At 35.9% G+C, this 17,526-nt stretch overlaps 1 protein-coding gene across 1 annotated transcript in view; it reads left to right on the top strand.

Annotated features, from left to right (window-relative positions):
- Positions 1 to 17,526, top strand: part of SRCIN1 (SRC kinase signaling inhibitor 1) — a gene marked incomplete at its 3' end in the record, with an annotated part of 155,513 nt that overhangs the window by 136,879 nt on the left and 1,108 nt on the right. The window contains exon 17 of the mRNA XM_083377328.1: positions 12,119 to 12,259. Coding sequence (XP_083233454.1) covers positions 12,119 to 12,259 — 141 coding nt within the window. The remainder of the gene's footprint in view (positions 1 to 12,118; positions 12,260 to 17,526) is intronic.

Below are 17,526 nucleotides of genomic sequence, written 5' to 3'. Positions count from 1 at the left end.
ATCTCCCTGACTGCAGCCATGATAGATTGTATCTCTTACCTGTTATATGTATGAGATCTGTTCAATAGTTTTGGGGGGTTGCAGCTCATGTCTGTTTAGGTCAAGCTGAGCCTGGATTGTATAGACCAGGGGTCAGCAACCTGAAACAGTGAAAGAGCCACTCAGAACCGGTTCCCTCACAAAAGGAAAAACTGGGAGCTGCAAAAAATGTGTGCGCATGGGCGTACATGCGTACATGCACAGAACAGGGTTTGACTGAAGAGTGGAGCCAAGGCGAGATACGCACCTACCCTGCATTTTTGAATTGATTGGTTGAACTTTTTTAGTCCCACTTTTTTTTTTTTGGACTGCACATGGCAGAGGACTGGGAGCCGCAGGAGACGGCTGAAAGAGCTGCATGCGGCTCCGGAGCCGCAGGTTTCAGACCTGTGGTATAGACAAATCAGTAGACAACTGACAGTTCAGTGAACTCCATGGGAACTAAAGATTGCAGAAAAGAATAAAGATCACTCACAGTGTTTAATCTCTCTGAAATATTACTAAGAATATTTCATGGCTTCAGGGTGAAGTCTTAATATAAAACTTACATATATACATCACAAAGTATATAATTTGTTATTATGTATTTCTCAGCAACAGAAGGGAGGTCTGTTAGAGTCTTTATTTGTTTGCTTATCTTGGGTTAATAAACCTTTAACTTGCTACCTTCCACTAATGTTAATGGAAGCCTCCAATTGTAGCAGTTGAATAATTATTAGGATCTCAAGGGGGACTGGGGGGACAGAAAAAGCTGAACATTGTTCTGTCATGTAATTTCAGTTTTGAGTCCCACCCCCTCTCCCACACATTTTTAAAATTTGCAATAAATGTGAAGTTTTTCAGTCTTAACACCTCATTTGGTTCAAGTTTAACTCAGGTATTAAAACAAACAAGGAAAAAAGGAGCAATGCCTGACAAGATGATTGCCATTTTGGAATAAGTTGAGAGGGAGAAGATTTTATTAAGGAAGGACTTTAAAATAGAGAACAGAAAGCCTTTACAGAAAAATTGAATTCCATGATGCATTGTAGACCTTACATAAGAGGAAAATCCTTTTCAGAAAACCTGAAAAACTATCCCAATTAAATGTGTCCACTCTCTGATGCTTATCTTAGGAAACTTGAAATGAATATATTGAAAATCAGGTTGGGTAATTTGTTATTCTTTTCTGGTATCAGTTTCTTATTTCTGCCATTGAGAAACATTAATATGAATCTAAGAATAAATTAAAACCTGTTTCTTATGTGGACAGTTACATATTATCATAATATAGAGATGCAATCCCAAAATGAAAATCCTTTATTTATGCTTACTCTTTTCTTGAAGCATATATTTAAAGATTTGATTAATGAGTCAATATAATAGCATTACCTTTAGTGCCAAATTGTTTCCAATAAAATATAATTGCTGTAATTCATACTTAGCTTCTGAATTCTTCCCTTTCAGTTTTCAAAACAGAATTGTAATTAGCAAATATCTACTTGTTTCTGGTCCAACTAAACTATAACATTATATGAATTCTGATAGCCCTCACTCAACTTGCTAATTTTCTTCCTTAACTTAGTTTAAAAAGTAACCATTCTGAGTATTCATTGTAAAGACTGCCTGGTTTTTTGTCACTTCCCAAAAGGAAGTCCTGAAAGTTAGTAAAGCCAACACTCATAACCCAGTTGGAACTAAGCAATGACTTAGTTGAAATACTCAACTAAGGATGCCTTAAAGTAGCTTCTGTCCAGGACCTGATTATTGTTATTGAGTTTTGTTTTGGTGGAATTAGACTTTGAAGTTTAGCTTCATCTAAAATGTCTTTACCTACTCCCCTCCAACCCCCATCTCTGGCTCTTTCCCTATTTAAGGGCCTTCCATATACATTGGACTACAGCTGGGAAGGCTGGTCTTCTTCATATTTTTATAATCTCATTTCCATTTTAAAAAAGATTACTTTTTAAATCACCTGATGTTCATTATAATTACATGTTTTTCATTGGTTAGTAGTTTATGGGGCTATCCTTCACATTGTAGGATTATACGTAGCTATGCCAGTTATTTGCTGGCATAGCTATAACATATTTTGAAGATGCCAAATATGCTGCCTCACAGGTCCAACCTTCACTAAGTCTTATAGGAAAATATTTTTCAGATGATGTCTAGAATGTGCCTGGTATCTTAGAGAGAACAATGAGATAGGTGAAGTAGCCCCCTTAGAAGTTTCAATACTGTGAAAAGCAGTATTAGCTGGGATCTGACTTTCATAAGGGGCACTATCTGGGATACATCTCCACACCGGTATTTGTTTATGAAAGCTGTTCTTATTCTGTCATTAAACTTCCTGTTAATTATGAGAGAAAGAACACTATCTTAAGTAAAGCCTCCAGCTGCCGTATTATTTTTCATATATATAAAAGTAGAGAAATATGTTTTGACGGCTACAGTCTTATACTTATTTCCTCTGTTCAGAGCATTCTTTTGAGTAGATCTGGACATAATTGCATTGGAATTAAAGAGTAGCTTATAACATAAACTAATAATAAACTAATTTTATTAAGTATTACAGTTAAAAAGATGAACACTAATACAAACCAAAAAAATAAAAGAATAAAAATATAAAAGAAAGTGCAGAAAATATGAAAGAGAAATAACAATAGAAAAGAAAAAGAAAATAGGTATATAGTGTATAAATAGAAGTAGCTTTTAGTAATTTATTTTATAACACAATAAATGAACTTTTCGTCTCATATCTCATTTCTTATCTATAAACAAATCATTAAAATCTCCTTGTTCAGTCCTGGTTAGCAAAAATCCATTAAGTGTTACTACAGATAAGAACATATCTATTTTAAATTTGATCAAATAAACCAACTTTATATTCCTTTTTCTTCAAAACCTTAAGTGTTTTTGCATATCTGATATAGGAAAGTTATCTGGGTTCTTCTTTTGGTGTTATTTGCATATCCCTTTTAATTTTTAAAATGGGAACACAGTGGTTCATGTAGTTAGGATGCTGGGTTCATAAGCAGCAAGCCCACATTCGAGACCCAAGTGCTGCCGTGGGACCAGGTAAGCTCCTGTCGTTCACTCCATCTCTTGCCAAGGACGTGAAAGGAGCCTCCAACTGGGCATCCCCCAGCCAACAGTGATGTTAGTGGCTAATGCTTTCAGCCTCAGTACTTCTGACACAAGTGCAATGCAAATTATCAAAACATCATCCAATTTCATTTGTATGTCAAGCATGGAATCTTTTTCCATAGCATTCTTGTAGCCTGACATTTTAAAATATACTTTAAGATCAGTCTCAGTCTTATCTCATAAAAATTGCTCCTCTTCCATAGGAGCTTTTAAACAGAATGTATCTATAGATACATCACTCTTAAAAATGACTTCTGGGTCCATTTTCACAAATACTTCTCAGTATGTTCCATGTTAAAGTATTTTGCTCCATTTTCTATTAGTAAGTTAAATTTAAATATTTGTATCCTTTAATTGTAATTTAAAATTCCTTTTGGTTTCTTCTGGTAGCCAATCTCTAATGTCCCATTCTGTAATATTTAAGAAGATTTTCCCATGTGAAGGATTGTTATAATTAATTTCAATATCTTATTTCAAATTCATCTGGACTCTTAGTCCATTTGTAACTTTCTAAAATCAATATTATAATCACTCTTTGTTTATTCCAAAGAAAGATTTTTAAAAATATATCTTTAAACCTGTTTTAAACGTCTTCTGCTGAGGACTGGCAGATACTCACCTGGTGCTATAAAAAGCTGTCATTCTAAATGTTTCTAATATCTAAAAAGCAGTTAACAACAGTGGCGTAGTGTGGGGGGTGCAGGGGGGCCGGCCGCACTGGGCGCAACATCTGGGGGGCGCGCTCGCACTCGCAGCTCTCTGCCCCTGCCTGGCTCACTCACTCTCTCACTGCAGTGCTGGCTGTGCGAATCCGATCCGAGCCGCCGGGTCGCCGCCCACTGTGGAGGGGGGGTGCCAGGCGTGTGGTGAGGTGCGGAGAGAGAGCGAGGGACTATCTGGGGGAGGGACAGTGCAGCGGCCGGGTGCTTGCCCCGGGTGCTGACAACCCACGCTACGCCACTGGTTAACAAGCAATTTCCAAAACTAATTAGGAGATTTGAATCCTCTGTCCATAGTGGCACTGACCATGGTTTGGTCAAAAATGGCATTCCCTTGTTTCCCAGAGCTCTAAAACTGCGAGAAATCACTGTGATGTCATCTTCTCAGAAGGAACAGCTGTCTGGATCACTTGTGGATGATCCCAAGTACTTTCCTTGTCTGGAGAGGAGTCTGAAGAGCTGTTCCACTTTCTGGATCTTCATTCTGCCACAGCTGTCAGCTCTGCTCTCAGTGAAGCTGTTTTCAGTTCATCATTTCTTTCCTGGAAATGTTGTTTGTAAAATAGTTGAATAGGCTACAACAAGAGCATCATTTCCTGTGCTGCATGCGTGCATTTCTTTCTCCTCCCTGATTCAGTGCCAGTTTTGCTGCGGCTTTAAAAAAGAGTTTAATAAGTTTTGAATCTCTAAGGAAAAATGGAGAAGAAAATAGCGGGCTGTGAGAGTCAAGTCTCAGCAAAGTAAGCTTGTCAACTTAAAAAAAATTTGGTGAAATCAGAGATAGCAACAGTTCATAATATTTGTTGCCCCAAAGCACCTGTCAATCACAGGAGAGAACAGTTTCAAACAGAAATCAGGCATAGAAAGGAACTGCTGAGGATTTTTCTTCTTTAGTTCTTCTTCTCCAATTTCGCCATCTTCCAAATGCACAGACTTCTCCAGTCAGTATGGAGAGAGTTGGGGAAGGCTACCTTGAGTTATTTCTCCTTCTCAGCCATTCCCAATATGTGAACCATTTTAAATTACATATGTACAGTATATTACTTCTTAGGAGTTTGGATATGACTTTTAATGAGAGATATTGATCTGCCATCATCCATCCTTACATTTTGGGCCATGTTTTCAGGACCCCAGAATACCAAATACTGTATCTAAGATAAAGGAATGATCTGTGTGGACAAAGGATTAACCCAGTCACATTATTAAAATAATTAGAAGTTTCCTAATTTGTTCACTGCTTAAATACTCCCCTCTCAATAATTCTTGTACATTTTTTTTCTTAAGAGTTAGGACTCTCAGGGACTCTTTTGGTAAAAGTTCCCATTTTCCTCTTGCTTTTCTTTGTGTGTGAGTAACGAAATTTCCTAAATCTAAGCCACAAGCAGGCTTGGAGTTATGCAGTCCTATTACTGAAGTACTGAGGGGCGGTTGGGACTCTGCATGGATTACAGACAAAATGAAAAAGAAACAAAAGGCCTTGCTGGGAGAGCTGAGCAGCAATGAAAAGAAACTGAAATATTTGGCTCACTTATCATTTGATCTGTGTAGTAAGGCCATCATATATTCATTCTCTACCTGCAGAATAGAAAGTTGGGATGGGGTGGCTCTAAAAGAGTCTATATATTTTGGTATTTTTGTGTAGTTGGTTAGGGGAATGGGAAGTATAATACACGAAGCATCAAAACATCTCTGGAGGATAAACTTATTCAACTGGAAGGCAATATCATATGGTTGTGAATGCTGGGGTCAACCAAGCAGAGAATCTACAGACATTTGCTAAAGGGGCTGGGGTCCATACATGAAACAAACAGCTGTGTCTTCCTATCATATGTCATACTTGGTGATAAGACTTTTTCTTCATCCACAGAAGAAGGTGAAGTACTCATGGGGTTGGATAACAAACATGGCACTACAGAACTAAAAAGCAAAGAAGACAGAACTCAGAAGAGATACTTTCAATTTTGAGAAACCTTTAATGAAGATTGAAAACAGATGCTTAGAGGTAACCAGGCTGATGTTTCAAATAGTATTTTCCCTTAGAAAATCTACAATCCCTTGGGAATGAAATACCCACGAAATATGAGAAATTGTTTAGGCAGCAACACCAGGATTCTGCAGAAGAGGATGATATTTTAAGAGAAGATCATTAAAGGAATCTGGATGAAAAATAAAAGGTGTGTGCACTACTGTTGATGTCATGACTATAAGAACCCAAGACCTTTGAAAAGACATTTGCCAAAAACTGGATATCCTAGAAGAGACCATCAATGACTCAGAAAGAACTGTCAATGTAATTTAGCTGCCAGGCATCTATTGACCTAATATTTCTGGACAGCTAAAATCCAAAGATTAAAAAATAAAGAAGGAAAGGCAGGTATAAACGTGCCCAGAAGTGGCATTACTGTTGATAGGGATGTGAAGTTAGAATGCCAAGTTCCAAACAGGGCAAATGCAAATGACAGCCCACCTAATTCTTCTACAATCATCTCGAAGCCTCTTTACTATCCAAATCAGATTTCACTTGTTTGATGTTTCTCTTGATCTGCTTCTCCTCTTGATTCTTCTTGAAAGTGTCATTTACTGTCTGTCCTCTCAAGATTTCATTTGCTTTCAAGAGAAAAGGTGTGAAACCACCAGTTGCCTGGACTCTGTAAAATGGGACTTCAGTCTCACTGGAAAGTTAAATGAATTGTTTTTAATTGCATTATATGTTCTTTCTTTTTATAAAATAGTTTTGGTGTTCTTTAAGTTTATTGCTGTTTCTTTAGTACTGTTGTAATTACCACTTTCCGCTTTCTGTTTGTACTAACTTTTTCTCATCCTCATCAAATCTATCTCTGAAATGAATTAAGCACTGCCTCTTCATAGAAATGAAAGGGGTTTTCTTGAGTTTCACTTTGAGCATATCTGAAATACAAATTTAAACTACTTGGCATAGCCTGGTTGTTCAACAACCATAGTTCACCCTCAAGCATGGAAAAATAGAGTTTTGCAACAAAAATAATAATAATCCTCGAATCTCTAATGCAGAATTCTTAGCAACCCATGATCACCAACAGAAAAATCTTTAATAGCTTGGGATTATATGATGGGGGTAGGGAGTGAAAATAATTTTGATGAGTTTAAATGGATAGTGTTATTGTCCCTTTAAGAAATACCACAGTTTGTCCATCTACTCATTGTTGTCTACAGTTCTTCCAATTGATAACCATACTGTATATTTTAATCTATTTATTTCATTAATAGATAGTGCTGTATAGAACTAGAGGATTAGATTTGTATTTACTGTATTTCTCTTAACAAATCCCCAGAAATGAGAGGTTTGTAGACCAACTCAGAATCTTTTCCTTTTAGTTATCAGGAAGCCGTGAAACACCATTTAATGAAAAATGGACTTAGAAACTTTCTGAATTAACTCTCTATTTTAAATGTAGCAGAGAGGACAACCCCCTAAGGCAGGGGTGTCGAACTCGCAACATCACGTGACGTGGCACAACATATCATGGCTTTTTTGCCATTGCTGGCAATGGAGTGGGCACAGTTTCGCCATGAAGCATCCGGCCCGCAGGCTGGCAGTTTGACACCCCTGCCCTAAGGCATACCTAAGTTTGCCATTGCAGACAGAAAGATAGAAATGAATTATTCATTTACTTTTCAAGATTGGGAGGTTTCATGGACTTCTTACATGTCCATAAAATAAGAACATTTTGCAAGAAATAATTCACACAAGATGCTGCACCAAACAATCTTCAGTCTTGGTGGATGAGAATAGTTCTCTTCATTTTTTCTATTTCTGAAATACAGTTATGAATACCTGTTTTTAGGGAGCCAACCAGCATGCAACTGTACATGTGTTAGCTATAGCTACAGTATATAGGTTTTAGGTTCTCTTCCAATTGTTTTGAAAAAGAGCTAGGAAGGTATATTGACTTCTGATTTAGAATTCTAGAATTACTAAAGGAATTAGGCTATGTCATAAAATGAAAGTTTGACAATGTCAGACTAGACAGAATTGTAAAAATAAAATGTTGCCCACCACATATGTTCTTCTCTTTCCTTCCCTTCAAAGTTGGAAAGAACAAGCACTTTAAAACAAATTTTCTCTGTTGCTTGAAAAGATAATTTTTTCTATTTTGTATAAGCTGGAAGTCTCTCATTTTTTTCATAGTATTTCAGGTCCAGACATTGGCAATGTTATATTTCAATGAGACCACAATGCTTAAAGGCCTTTAAAAAGGAAATTTCCCCCACCATTTTTCTTCCAATTTATCTGCACACTGGGAAAATAGGCAGTAGTTTTATTGCATAAAAGGTGAAGTTTTTCATGAATTTTCAGATCAGCAGTAAGAAAGATCCAATCTTCTGCTTGCTACATTTATCAACAAAATTCTATGAAATTGGAGGGAATAAGGGAGCTGGAAGCAGTGAAGCTATTGGGCTACTTCTCATATTTATTACTTAAATTTAATTATTTGTTTACTTAATTTTAATTATGACAGGTTCTAATTAGTTTCTTAAAAGAAGATCTTAAACATCATCTTCCCTTTATTAAAAAAAATTTTCCAGACTGCAGAAATAAGTAACTGAGAACGAAGTCCTTAATTTGATAAGCATCCCTCAAAGGTTTTTAGGGGAACTCAAAACAATGTTTGGAAACTAAAGTTTATTTCAGATATCTGGGTGCTTTGAGATGAAGGCTTCATTGTGCTTCTCAGATATATAGTTATCTTCTATTTGTAATTCTGCTTCCTGTATTTTCCTCTGTATTATCCCTCCCCCCTGCCAAAAATTAAATATGCGAAGACAATGATTATGATTCTCCTTTAATCTTCTTATTCTATGCCAAAATTTGAGTTAGAACTATTAGCATTTTTTAAGTTGCAGTACACAGGAACCTAAATTAATCACAAATTGTGATCGCAACTCAGCAAGAGTTAAACATTTTCAGTCCTGTTAATAAAATGTGAAAGATGATTTTCTCTATGGTTGCCTGATTTTCTCCAATATCCATGAGCCTTTAAAGAGCTTAATTTTATTTGTTTGGGGTACAGATATTTACAGTTGTTTTATTATTTTCAAGTAGTATATATTAGATATTCATGCACTCACATTCACATACAGCTTTTTATCAAAGATATTTATTTTGAAGAAACTGTTCAAAAATAGCCTCCATAAAATATGCAAATCAAGAATATTTTTTTATAATTTGGTTGACAGCCTTTAGGCATACAAAGAAGTACGCATTTGGATTTAATTTTCTGGAAATTCTGACCCATCTCTGAATCTAGGCTGCACAAATTTCATGAACATTCCCTAATAACTAGAAAATTGCTTTGAAAATAAAAAAAATGAAAGCTGATATTTTTAGGTTTCTGGTATCTGCATATAAATATAGACATGAATATCAACTTATTAAAATAAAGATTATGTATTGAAGTTCAAACTTGTGAATTGTACAATGAAGCCAAGTTGTCTTGATGATGATTTCAGGCAAGGAGTTGCATACAACTGATAATTTTGATAATCTATGGCAAAGTGAATTAAAATGCAATGTAACATTAGTAATATTCCAAATCTGTCTAATATGTGATGGAAATAAAACACAGCAAGGCTCTGTGTAGGCGTCTCCTATGTCTCTTCTATCATATAGCCACTATATTAATTCAGAAGGTATCAAACTCTCGTAGTCTTCCTGTCCTTAGATATTCATAAAGCATTTCACAGAATGAAAGATACATTTCTTTAAAAGTTGTTACAGGAAATGGGATTGCTAGACTTAATCATCTACTCTCATCTAACACAAGCAGTAATTATCATCCATAAATCAGATTAGGCATTATCTCAAGCATCCAAGTTCAGTACAAAAATTGCATACAATTTCATAGATCTTGGTAAATTCTTGGTGCATTTTCTATAATCCGCATAGAAATATCATAGAGTTAGAAGCAGTGGTGGAATTCAGCCAGTTTGCACCAGCTAATTTTTTGTTGCCCAGGCCCAGAATGGATTTCCAGAAGCAGCATCCACACAGAGAACTGGTTGTTCACATATTTGAATCCCACCACTGGTTAGAAGGGACCATTTATGTCACTGAATTAGTTCCCTGCTCTTAATATCTGTGATTGCTGGCTGTTTATTCTGTGAACAAATCTATTGATAGGGAACACACAGGTAAATTATTCTACTATCAACATTACTTTTACTATTAAGGATTATTTTTGAGTGTGGGCTCTCCTACCCAATTTGTATCACCCCCCAAATATGGGAAATTCCCTTCCACTTTTTTATCTTAGTCATCAATAAAAAATATTTAAAATTAGAAGATCCAGAACAGAACTTTGTTTCACCATAGTACATGTCTGTCTCCAATTCGATGAAGAACTTTTGAGTGTTCATTAGACACTACTTTCAAGCTAGTTTTGTAGCCATTTAATTGTCATGCCCAATACATATCATAGTTGTTAATCAAAAAGGAAGGGGGTATTTTGAAAAATGCCCTTTTGAAATAAAAATGTATTATATTCTCCATATTCCTGTCTATTAAGGTTGTATTCCCATCTATTAAGGTTAATCATGCAAAACAATTAGGCAAACCCATGCTGACTTCTGATGATGATTGCCTAATCTTTTCCAAAAGAAATACATATATTTAAAATTAAGTATTAATTAATTAATTAACATTAAAGTGTTAATGTTAGACTGCCTGCTCAATAGCTCCTGGATTCATTAAATTGCCTGCAACTTCCTTTTTTCCTCCCATATTATATAAACGCTTACTGAAACCATGTTAATATCTGGGATAGAGCTGATCTGATTGCAGATTTAAATTTAGTCATAGACATATGTATCCTGAAAATGTTTCCATCATCTTCATATTTCAGCCCCTCTCTTTCATCCATTTTATATTTATATTACTTATGCTATTATTGAAGAAGATTGAATCAAAGCAAGAGTTAGTAGCATTGCCTATGTCTGTGTGTTTGTGTGTACCATCTATTAGCATTTTGACATCTTCACTATGCAGTTAATATCCTGGCTGTTTTTTTAAGAAACAAAAGAAACTATTTTTACAGTATTAGTATCTCATCATTTCAAGCTTTACTTTTCAGGCACTCACTGTACAGCAATAGGTTTTTTGTCAGTATCCTTCCTAGAATCCTTTCATTGGCTTCAGATCTTCACTATGCTTTTTATGTAGCCACACCGATTTCTCCTTCCTCATTGGAGTTGGTATAGGTAAAATATTGGAATAGTTAGAACATTCCTATTTTTTTCTGTGTATTTGAATAGATAAATTACAATGTGACGTGAGCCTTTATCAATACTTTAGCTAAAACTGTAAATTCTTTTCACACTGCTTTAGACTATTTTTTTAAAAAAATGTATTACAGTATTGAAAGGTTTTGACACTTTTAAAGCTAATTGTTTTAAGTTGCTTGAGGTGAGGGATAATATATATTTATTACTATGTTTTTGAGTATAAGTTATCTACCTACAGGAACTGCTTTACATCTGCATATGCTAGATCTGCTACATTGTTGTATGAAGAAATCCTGTATGCTAAAAATAAAACCCATTATCTCCTTCCTATGTTATTCTTTCTGCTATTTTCTGCTACTCAATTAACTTCTCTGTTTTTTGTTCAACTCTTCTTGTTCCCCAAACCCCTTGTGCATTTTCAGACTGGCAGTTGGGGTGAACAGAGTAAGGACTCGTTTTAAAAACTTGTACCAAACTCGCATTCTGTAATTTCCTGGGCCTATGGCATCAGCACCTCTCTGTTCTTTGAGAAGGCTGATCAAAGAATGTGATAGGTTTGGTAGGGTACTACTGGTGGAAAGTTGTTTTGCATTTAAAAATTATTTAATTTTCTTGTGCTGGAATACAATAAAATTGAAACAGATAAGATTGCCATGAAATACTTGCCCTGACCAGAATCCAAAGAAAAAAAAATAGCCTTTTTGACATCTCAGCTGCATTTTGTGTCAAATTTATCAGAGAAATGGTAACTGAACAGTTAGAATGTTTGGGGATATTTCATGACATCGTAGCAGCTCAATTTACTGGTGGATAGAGGAATTTGCTTTTGGCAGGAAACACAACTGCCAATTCACACTATGACAATACAACTGTAGAAGCAAAGGCAACCCTTACGCTATTATTTGTGTTGGTTTTCAACATCCTTGTTTCTTAACCTATCCCCAACAAAATCACTTAATCTGTTATTTCCCCAGAGTGGTGGCGGTGTCTCGATTCCAGCCATGAAGATGGTCAATCCAGCATCACGGCTAAAGCAAACCCAGCAAGGCAGCCCAGACAAAAGCAAACACATAAAGCAACGCATGGAATACATGCGCATCCAGGGACAACAGCAGGTAGTTTATTTGTAGGCCACTTTGCCATTATTCTGTGCAAGTATGGAGACAGGTTAGCAACTATTGCCAGGAAAATAGTCCTGTCTCTGAGGCTTTGGGTGGGAATTGCATCTGTTTTGAATATAGATTTTTAATAGCCCTTTAGATTTGGAATGTGGTTTTAAAATTGTATTCAAAGTTGATCTTTATCCTACCTGAGATAAAGTCCACAATAATTTATCATACTGGAATTTCAAAATGAAGGGATACTTACTTACTTACTTACTTATTTACTTATTTATTTATTTATTTATTAACAGTGACAGTGGGAGTTGAGATGATTCCACTCTCTGCAGGTGTACACACACACACACACACACACACACAAACACACACCAAAGACTAGAGCACATCCATTTTTCCTGAGATCTATTCCTACCTTACTCAGGCTTGAGCTTTCTCAGTTGTTAAGGGCAATCCACATGCATTTCCCAAAAGAGTCACCCAGATTCCAGACATTAGCTTGAATTCACCCTTTCAAAATGCCTGGCATATTATAATAATAACCCAAATATAGACATGGCATAAAAGATGCTATTGAAAAGAAATATGCAACAATTATTTTAAAAAAAGTCAATTCACAATAACTCTGCAATATTTTTTGAAAAGCAGAAGAAAAAGCAATTACAATAGATGCATAACAATGGCTTGGGGGGAAAACAATCAAAACCAACTAAAAATATTGAATAATGATAAGCTTAAAATAAATCCTCCTAATAATTAAAAAACAACAAAATACAAGTTAATATCTCTTTTTTTAATGTAAATACATCTTTACTATACCTATACTTTTGAATATAATTATTCTAGCATTCATTTTACTGAATTGATAAGACATTTGGGAGGCAATATAAAATTTGATGAGAGGTCCCTGAAAAATGCAAGATGTGGCAATCGTTTTTTTTAAAGAGATCAATAAAAATTCCCATGGATCCTAAGCTTATTGTTCCAGGCATTAATATTTCATAGATCCTATAGTTTCTATGCAGGTGCTATTTTCCCCCATTGACTTGGAGGTAAAACTTTAATACTTAGGCTAGTTCTTTTATTGTCATCTGGATTGATTCCCTTGAGCTTGAATTGTTATTTATTTTATTTTAATGATCCCATCCATCAAAGCAGCTTTCTCAGAATAACACAATAACATCACAATTTAAAATTTGTAAAAACAAACAAACAATGATCCATCGGTTATTTCCCATGGAGAACCCAAACAGGGCTTTTTTCCCTATGGAGGTACATGTCATTTTTTAAATTAATTTGAAGGAACGTAAAATAAAATTCAAAATCCACTGGCCCCTTTATCTATTTAAATTTTTATAATCCAAATTGTTAGTAAGGGGGGTGGTTTGCTCAGATTATGTTTTAAATCCTTTTTTTTCTGGGGGGTTTTTTCCTTTAAACATGCCCCAAGTCATAAGAACATTCACTGGATGGTTGGTTGCTCTGCTGCTCTGAAGATATCTTTAAATACCTGTATTCCAGATGTGTGTAAACGGGTAGAGTAGTGCTGTACCCAATGTCCATAAAGAATCTGCTGAGGTTGTATCTTTCTTCCTCATCGCCCAGTGTTCTTATTCATGAGGTGCTGCCTTTCAGTCCCTCCTAGTCCTGCAGGCTTCCTCATGAGGAGCTGACATTCACAATACACATCATCAATCTCTTCCCTTTCTCTGGAAACTCTGCTGGTCTGGCTCATCACCCATCAATTCCCAATTTATGCTATACCTAAATATTAACATGGATTGAGAAATGATGGAAGAATGTCTGAATCTGGTAAGGTGTTGTCTGGTTGAACACTTTGCCTAAGAAATGGATGTTGGCCACAAACTATAATGATTTGTTCCTTCTAAATTCCATAACTGTTCTTCACTATCCCTCCCCTAATGAGATAGAACTACTCTTGTGCATAAAAGGTAATAGCTAATTTTGTGGATCCATTTGAGGAACCCTAACATGGAGCGTGTGTCATGATTTTTACGCCAACCATATCTCAATGACCTACTGGGTGTTCTTTTAGATTTCAAACCAGGACCAAACTCAAAATGCTGTGAACAGTTTGGAAAAGTTCTAAATTTGGAATATCTTTTATAGTGCTTTGCCTTGTCTGTTTAGAGAGGCCTGAAAGACAGGGCTGACAAATTGCAAGGTTCACGCAAGCAAGGCAAACTCAAAAAGAAATAAATATGCCCTGTTGCTTAGCATCCCAATAACTTTAAATGGTCAAAACAACCTACTCAAGGTTTCAGTGGTGGAAAGGCAAGTTATATGGAAGTGTCATCAATATTTAGGCAGGGATGGAAGATACTTTCTGGTTGAATGGGCAGATTAGCTCCCAGTACCTTTTCTGGAGTCAAGTTATATCAGCAGTCTCTTTGCTCTTCAAAGCTGTGTCCCTCCATTTGAAACCCAGCTGGCTGTGATAAAGCCCTATCCCAGCATTCCTTTTCTTTCTCTGGTCATAGAGTTCTTTGTCTATGAATATGCCTGGATGGAAGAAAGAGGTAGGGAAGCAATCTATAAACTTCAGAATGTTGAAGTATGACAAATGTTATTTTTATGAAAATATTTTAGTGTTGGTAATATTATCATGATTCCCACAAACATTGACAGTATATTGCATGCCTTTATAAAAACTGTATAAAATGTTTACAATGAAAACAACAGATATTACGTGAATTAGCCAATCTGTAGCTGCATATAACAATTTTAATCCTTCTATATTAATACCCCACTTTCAAAACTGTATGGGCAACATAATAAGTTTCATTTTTTCTCATAGTAGAGGCAGTCACAATGAAAATTCTTCCCCCAGCAACACAATTCGAAATAAGAAAACAAAATTTAACAATTTCTTTTTCCACCTCTAAATTCAACATATGATGGATTTTTATTAGGATTGCAGTTGGGAAGTAAAAGTCCTCTTTTATTTGACCTTGATTCCTGGCAAGATCATGGATACATCCATATAATTTTATTGGCAACAATACAATGCAGAAGTTATTTATCACTGTCTTTTTCCAGGATATTTTTTAATCTTCCCAGTCTTAAATTTAAACTCTTGGCCGTTTTATGATTCTGATGGAAAGGAAGGCCCCAAGGCTAAATCTTATAAATCTCCAAATGAAAATCCAATGCACATAATGAATATAATATTTATGAAGACAGTTCTGTTCAGCTCTAACTTGAATCTTTCTTATCTGAACATTAATTGACTACAAAATTTAACAGTTGTAGTCATGCAATGCACAGAGACAGTTCTGATTCACTATTCACTAAGAAATGAAGGAATTACAAACACAATACAAATTTTCTCCTTTATTGGTATCACTATTCAGTAATTATCTAAGCATCTTGCCGCCCTACTGTCTAAGTGCACTAGTAATGGTTGGGATCTAAATGGTTTAGTCAGTTCAGTTCAGCTGGGTTGACATGCTTCTGTGTTCTTGCTGATGCTGACAGTGTACCCAGTGGCTTGCCAACTTTCTGAGGCCACAAAGCAAGGTAACAACCACCATTTTTCCATTACTTAAGCACAACATATCTACCTGTTTCTCCCCCCCCCCTTGTTCCTGGAGACTTGATCTTCCTTTTGATAAATCCTACCCTTTTTCCTTTCTTCTTGGTCCCTAAGCACTTTTGCTTTGCTGGTGCTTTCCCCAGAATATCACTCCTGCTTCTATCTTCTTTTTTTGTCATGTGTGAGTAGTCAAAGACCATAGATACTTGCTTTCCCATGTTCTCAATCTCTCCTTAAAGGACTCTCTGTTTTGCTCATTTGGCAATAGATAAACAAGCTCTCCCCTCCTACTCCAAACATGGGAGAGTAAATGGCTAATGGTGAATTTGGCTGTCTTCCTTTGACTTTTTGAAATGTTTTGCCATTTTTTCCCTAGATGTATTAAAAGTAATGTTCTCAAGATGCCTAGGCAGCATTCTAGAAGTTGTAGAATGTACAACTTGTAGGATATCAGATTGGGGAAACATGGTCTATTATGAGATATACATTATGAGCAAAATGAGTCTATATAACCCTCTTCGTCACTTTTTTCTGCATAGCCCCATTATTTTTACTTGTATTTATTTATATTAATTGCAATACAAACCTAGCACAGGTGCTGTTTGTCTGTCAGGAACATTTCTAAAGGTTAACTTTCTCCAAATGATGATGTGCAGATGCTAAAGATCACTTGCCTTTATCACAAAGCTAGCTATGACACAACATTTAAAATAGCAAGTGGGCTGAGATTTGTAGGTGATGAAGACCAAAATTTAGAAATTTCTTCTAGCAAAAAAATTCTTGTCTATAAAGAATAAGTTACAGTACATCAGAATCCTCCCTCTTTATTCCTTTTGACGCAAGTGGCAACAGAGGGAGATGAGACTTATGGTAATATGATTAGAACTAATATTGTTTTTCCCCACTATGTAATATCTTTGGAGAAGGATTATGGGATTTCATTTCTGGAATGCCACCAGAACCTTCCTGATATGACTTATTTGCAACACTTCTAGTCATATATCCAGGCTTGCATATATTTCAGTAAGAACTTTATGCATATATCTAGTTTTGTTGCATGAAGGGAACTTGTGTGCTGGGCTGGAGAAATGAAGCAGGGATTGCAAAAATCTGAATTTTGTTTCTCCAGCCCATCACACAAGTTTCTTTCCATGTTCAGAGGAGAGTAGAACTGGGGGAAACAAAGTGGGGATCATGAAGAGAACCCTGCTTTGTTTCTCCAGTCCGGTGCATAAATTTCCTTCTGCACATGGGGGAGATCTGCCTGCCCTCCTTTGACAGGAAGTTCTTTTTCTCTGTCTGCTTAATCACCTATACCAACTAGCATGGCTGATTCAGGAATTCTGGGTATTTAAGTCCACAAGTCATAAAAGAGCCAAGGTTCCCTACACCTGACCTATACGATCCCTTAACAATTGCAACTGGGATTGCCAGGGTTCTGGTTGTTAGTGAACCAGTCACATTGGCATCTCATGTAACCACCTCTTTGCTCAATAATCAAGATTCTGGTTCCAGTTGTGGTAGTAACTTGAGGACCACCTGTATCCCACACCTTTAATTTTGTTGGCTTAATATTTTTTATTCCTTGTCTTCATTTTTCATAACGCCTCTTATCTTGTAGAGGAATAGCATGACGGATATATGTGCCATCACAGCAGTGTCAGTGAATGGATTAGTGTAGTTTCTTATTACTTGAATTGGATTTTAT

This window comes from Vipera ursinii (genome assembly GCF_947247035.1).
Source record: "Vipera ursinii genome assembly, chromosome: Z".
Lineage (NCBI taxonomy): Eukaryota > Metazoa > Chordata > Lepidosauria > Squamata > Viperidae > Vipera > Vipera ursinii.
This window is presented reverse-complemented; position numbering and strand designations above follow the sequence as displayed.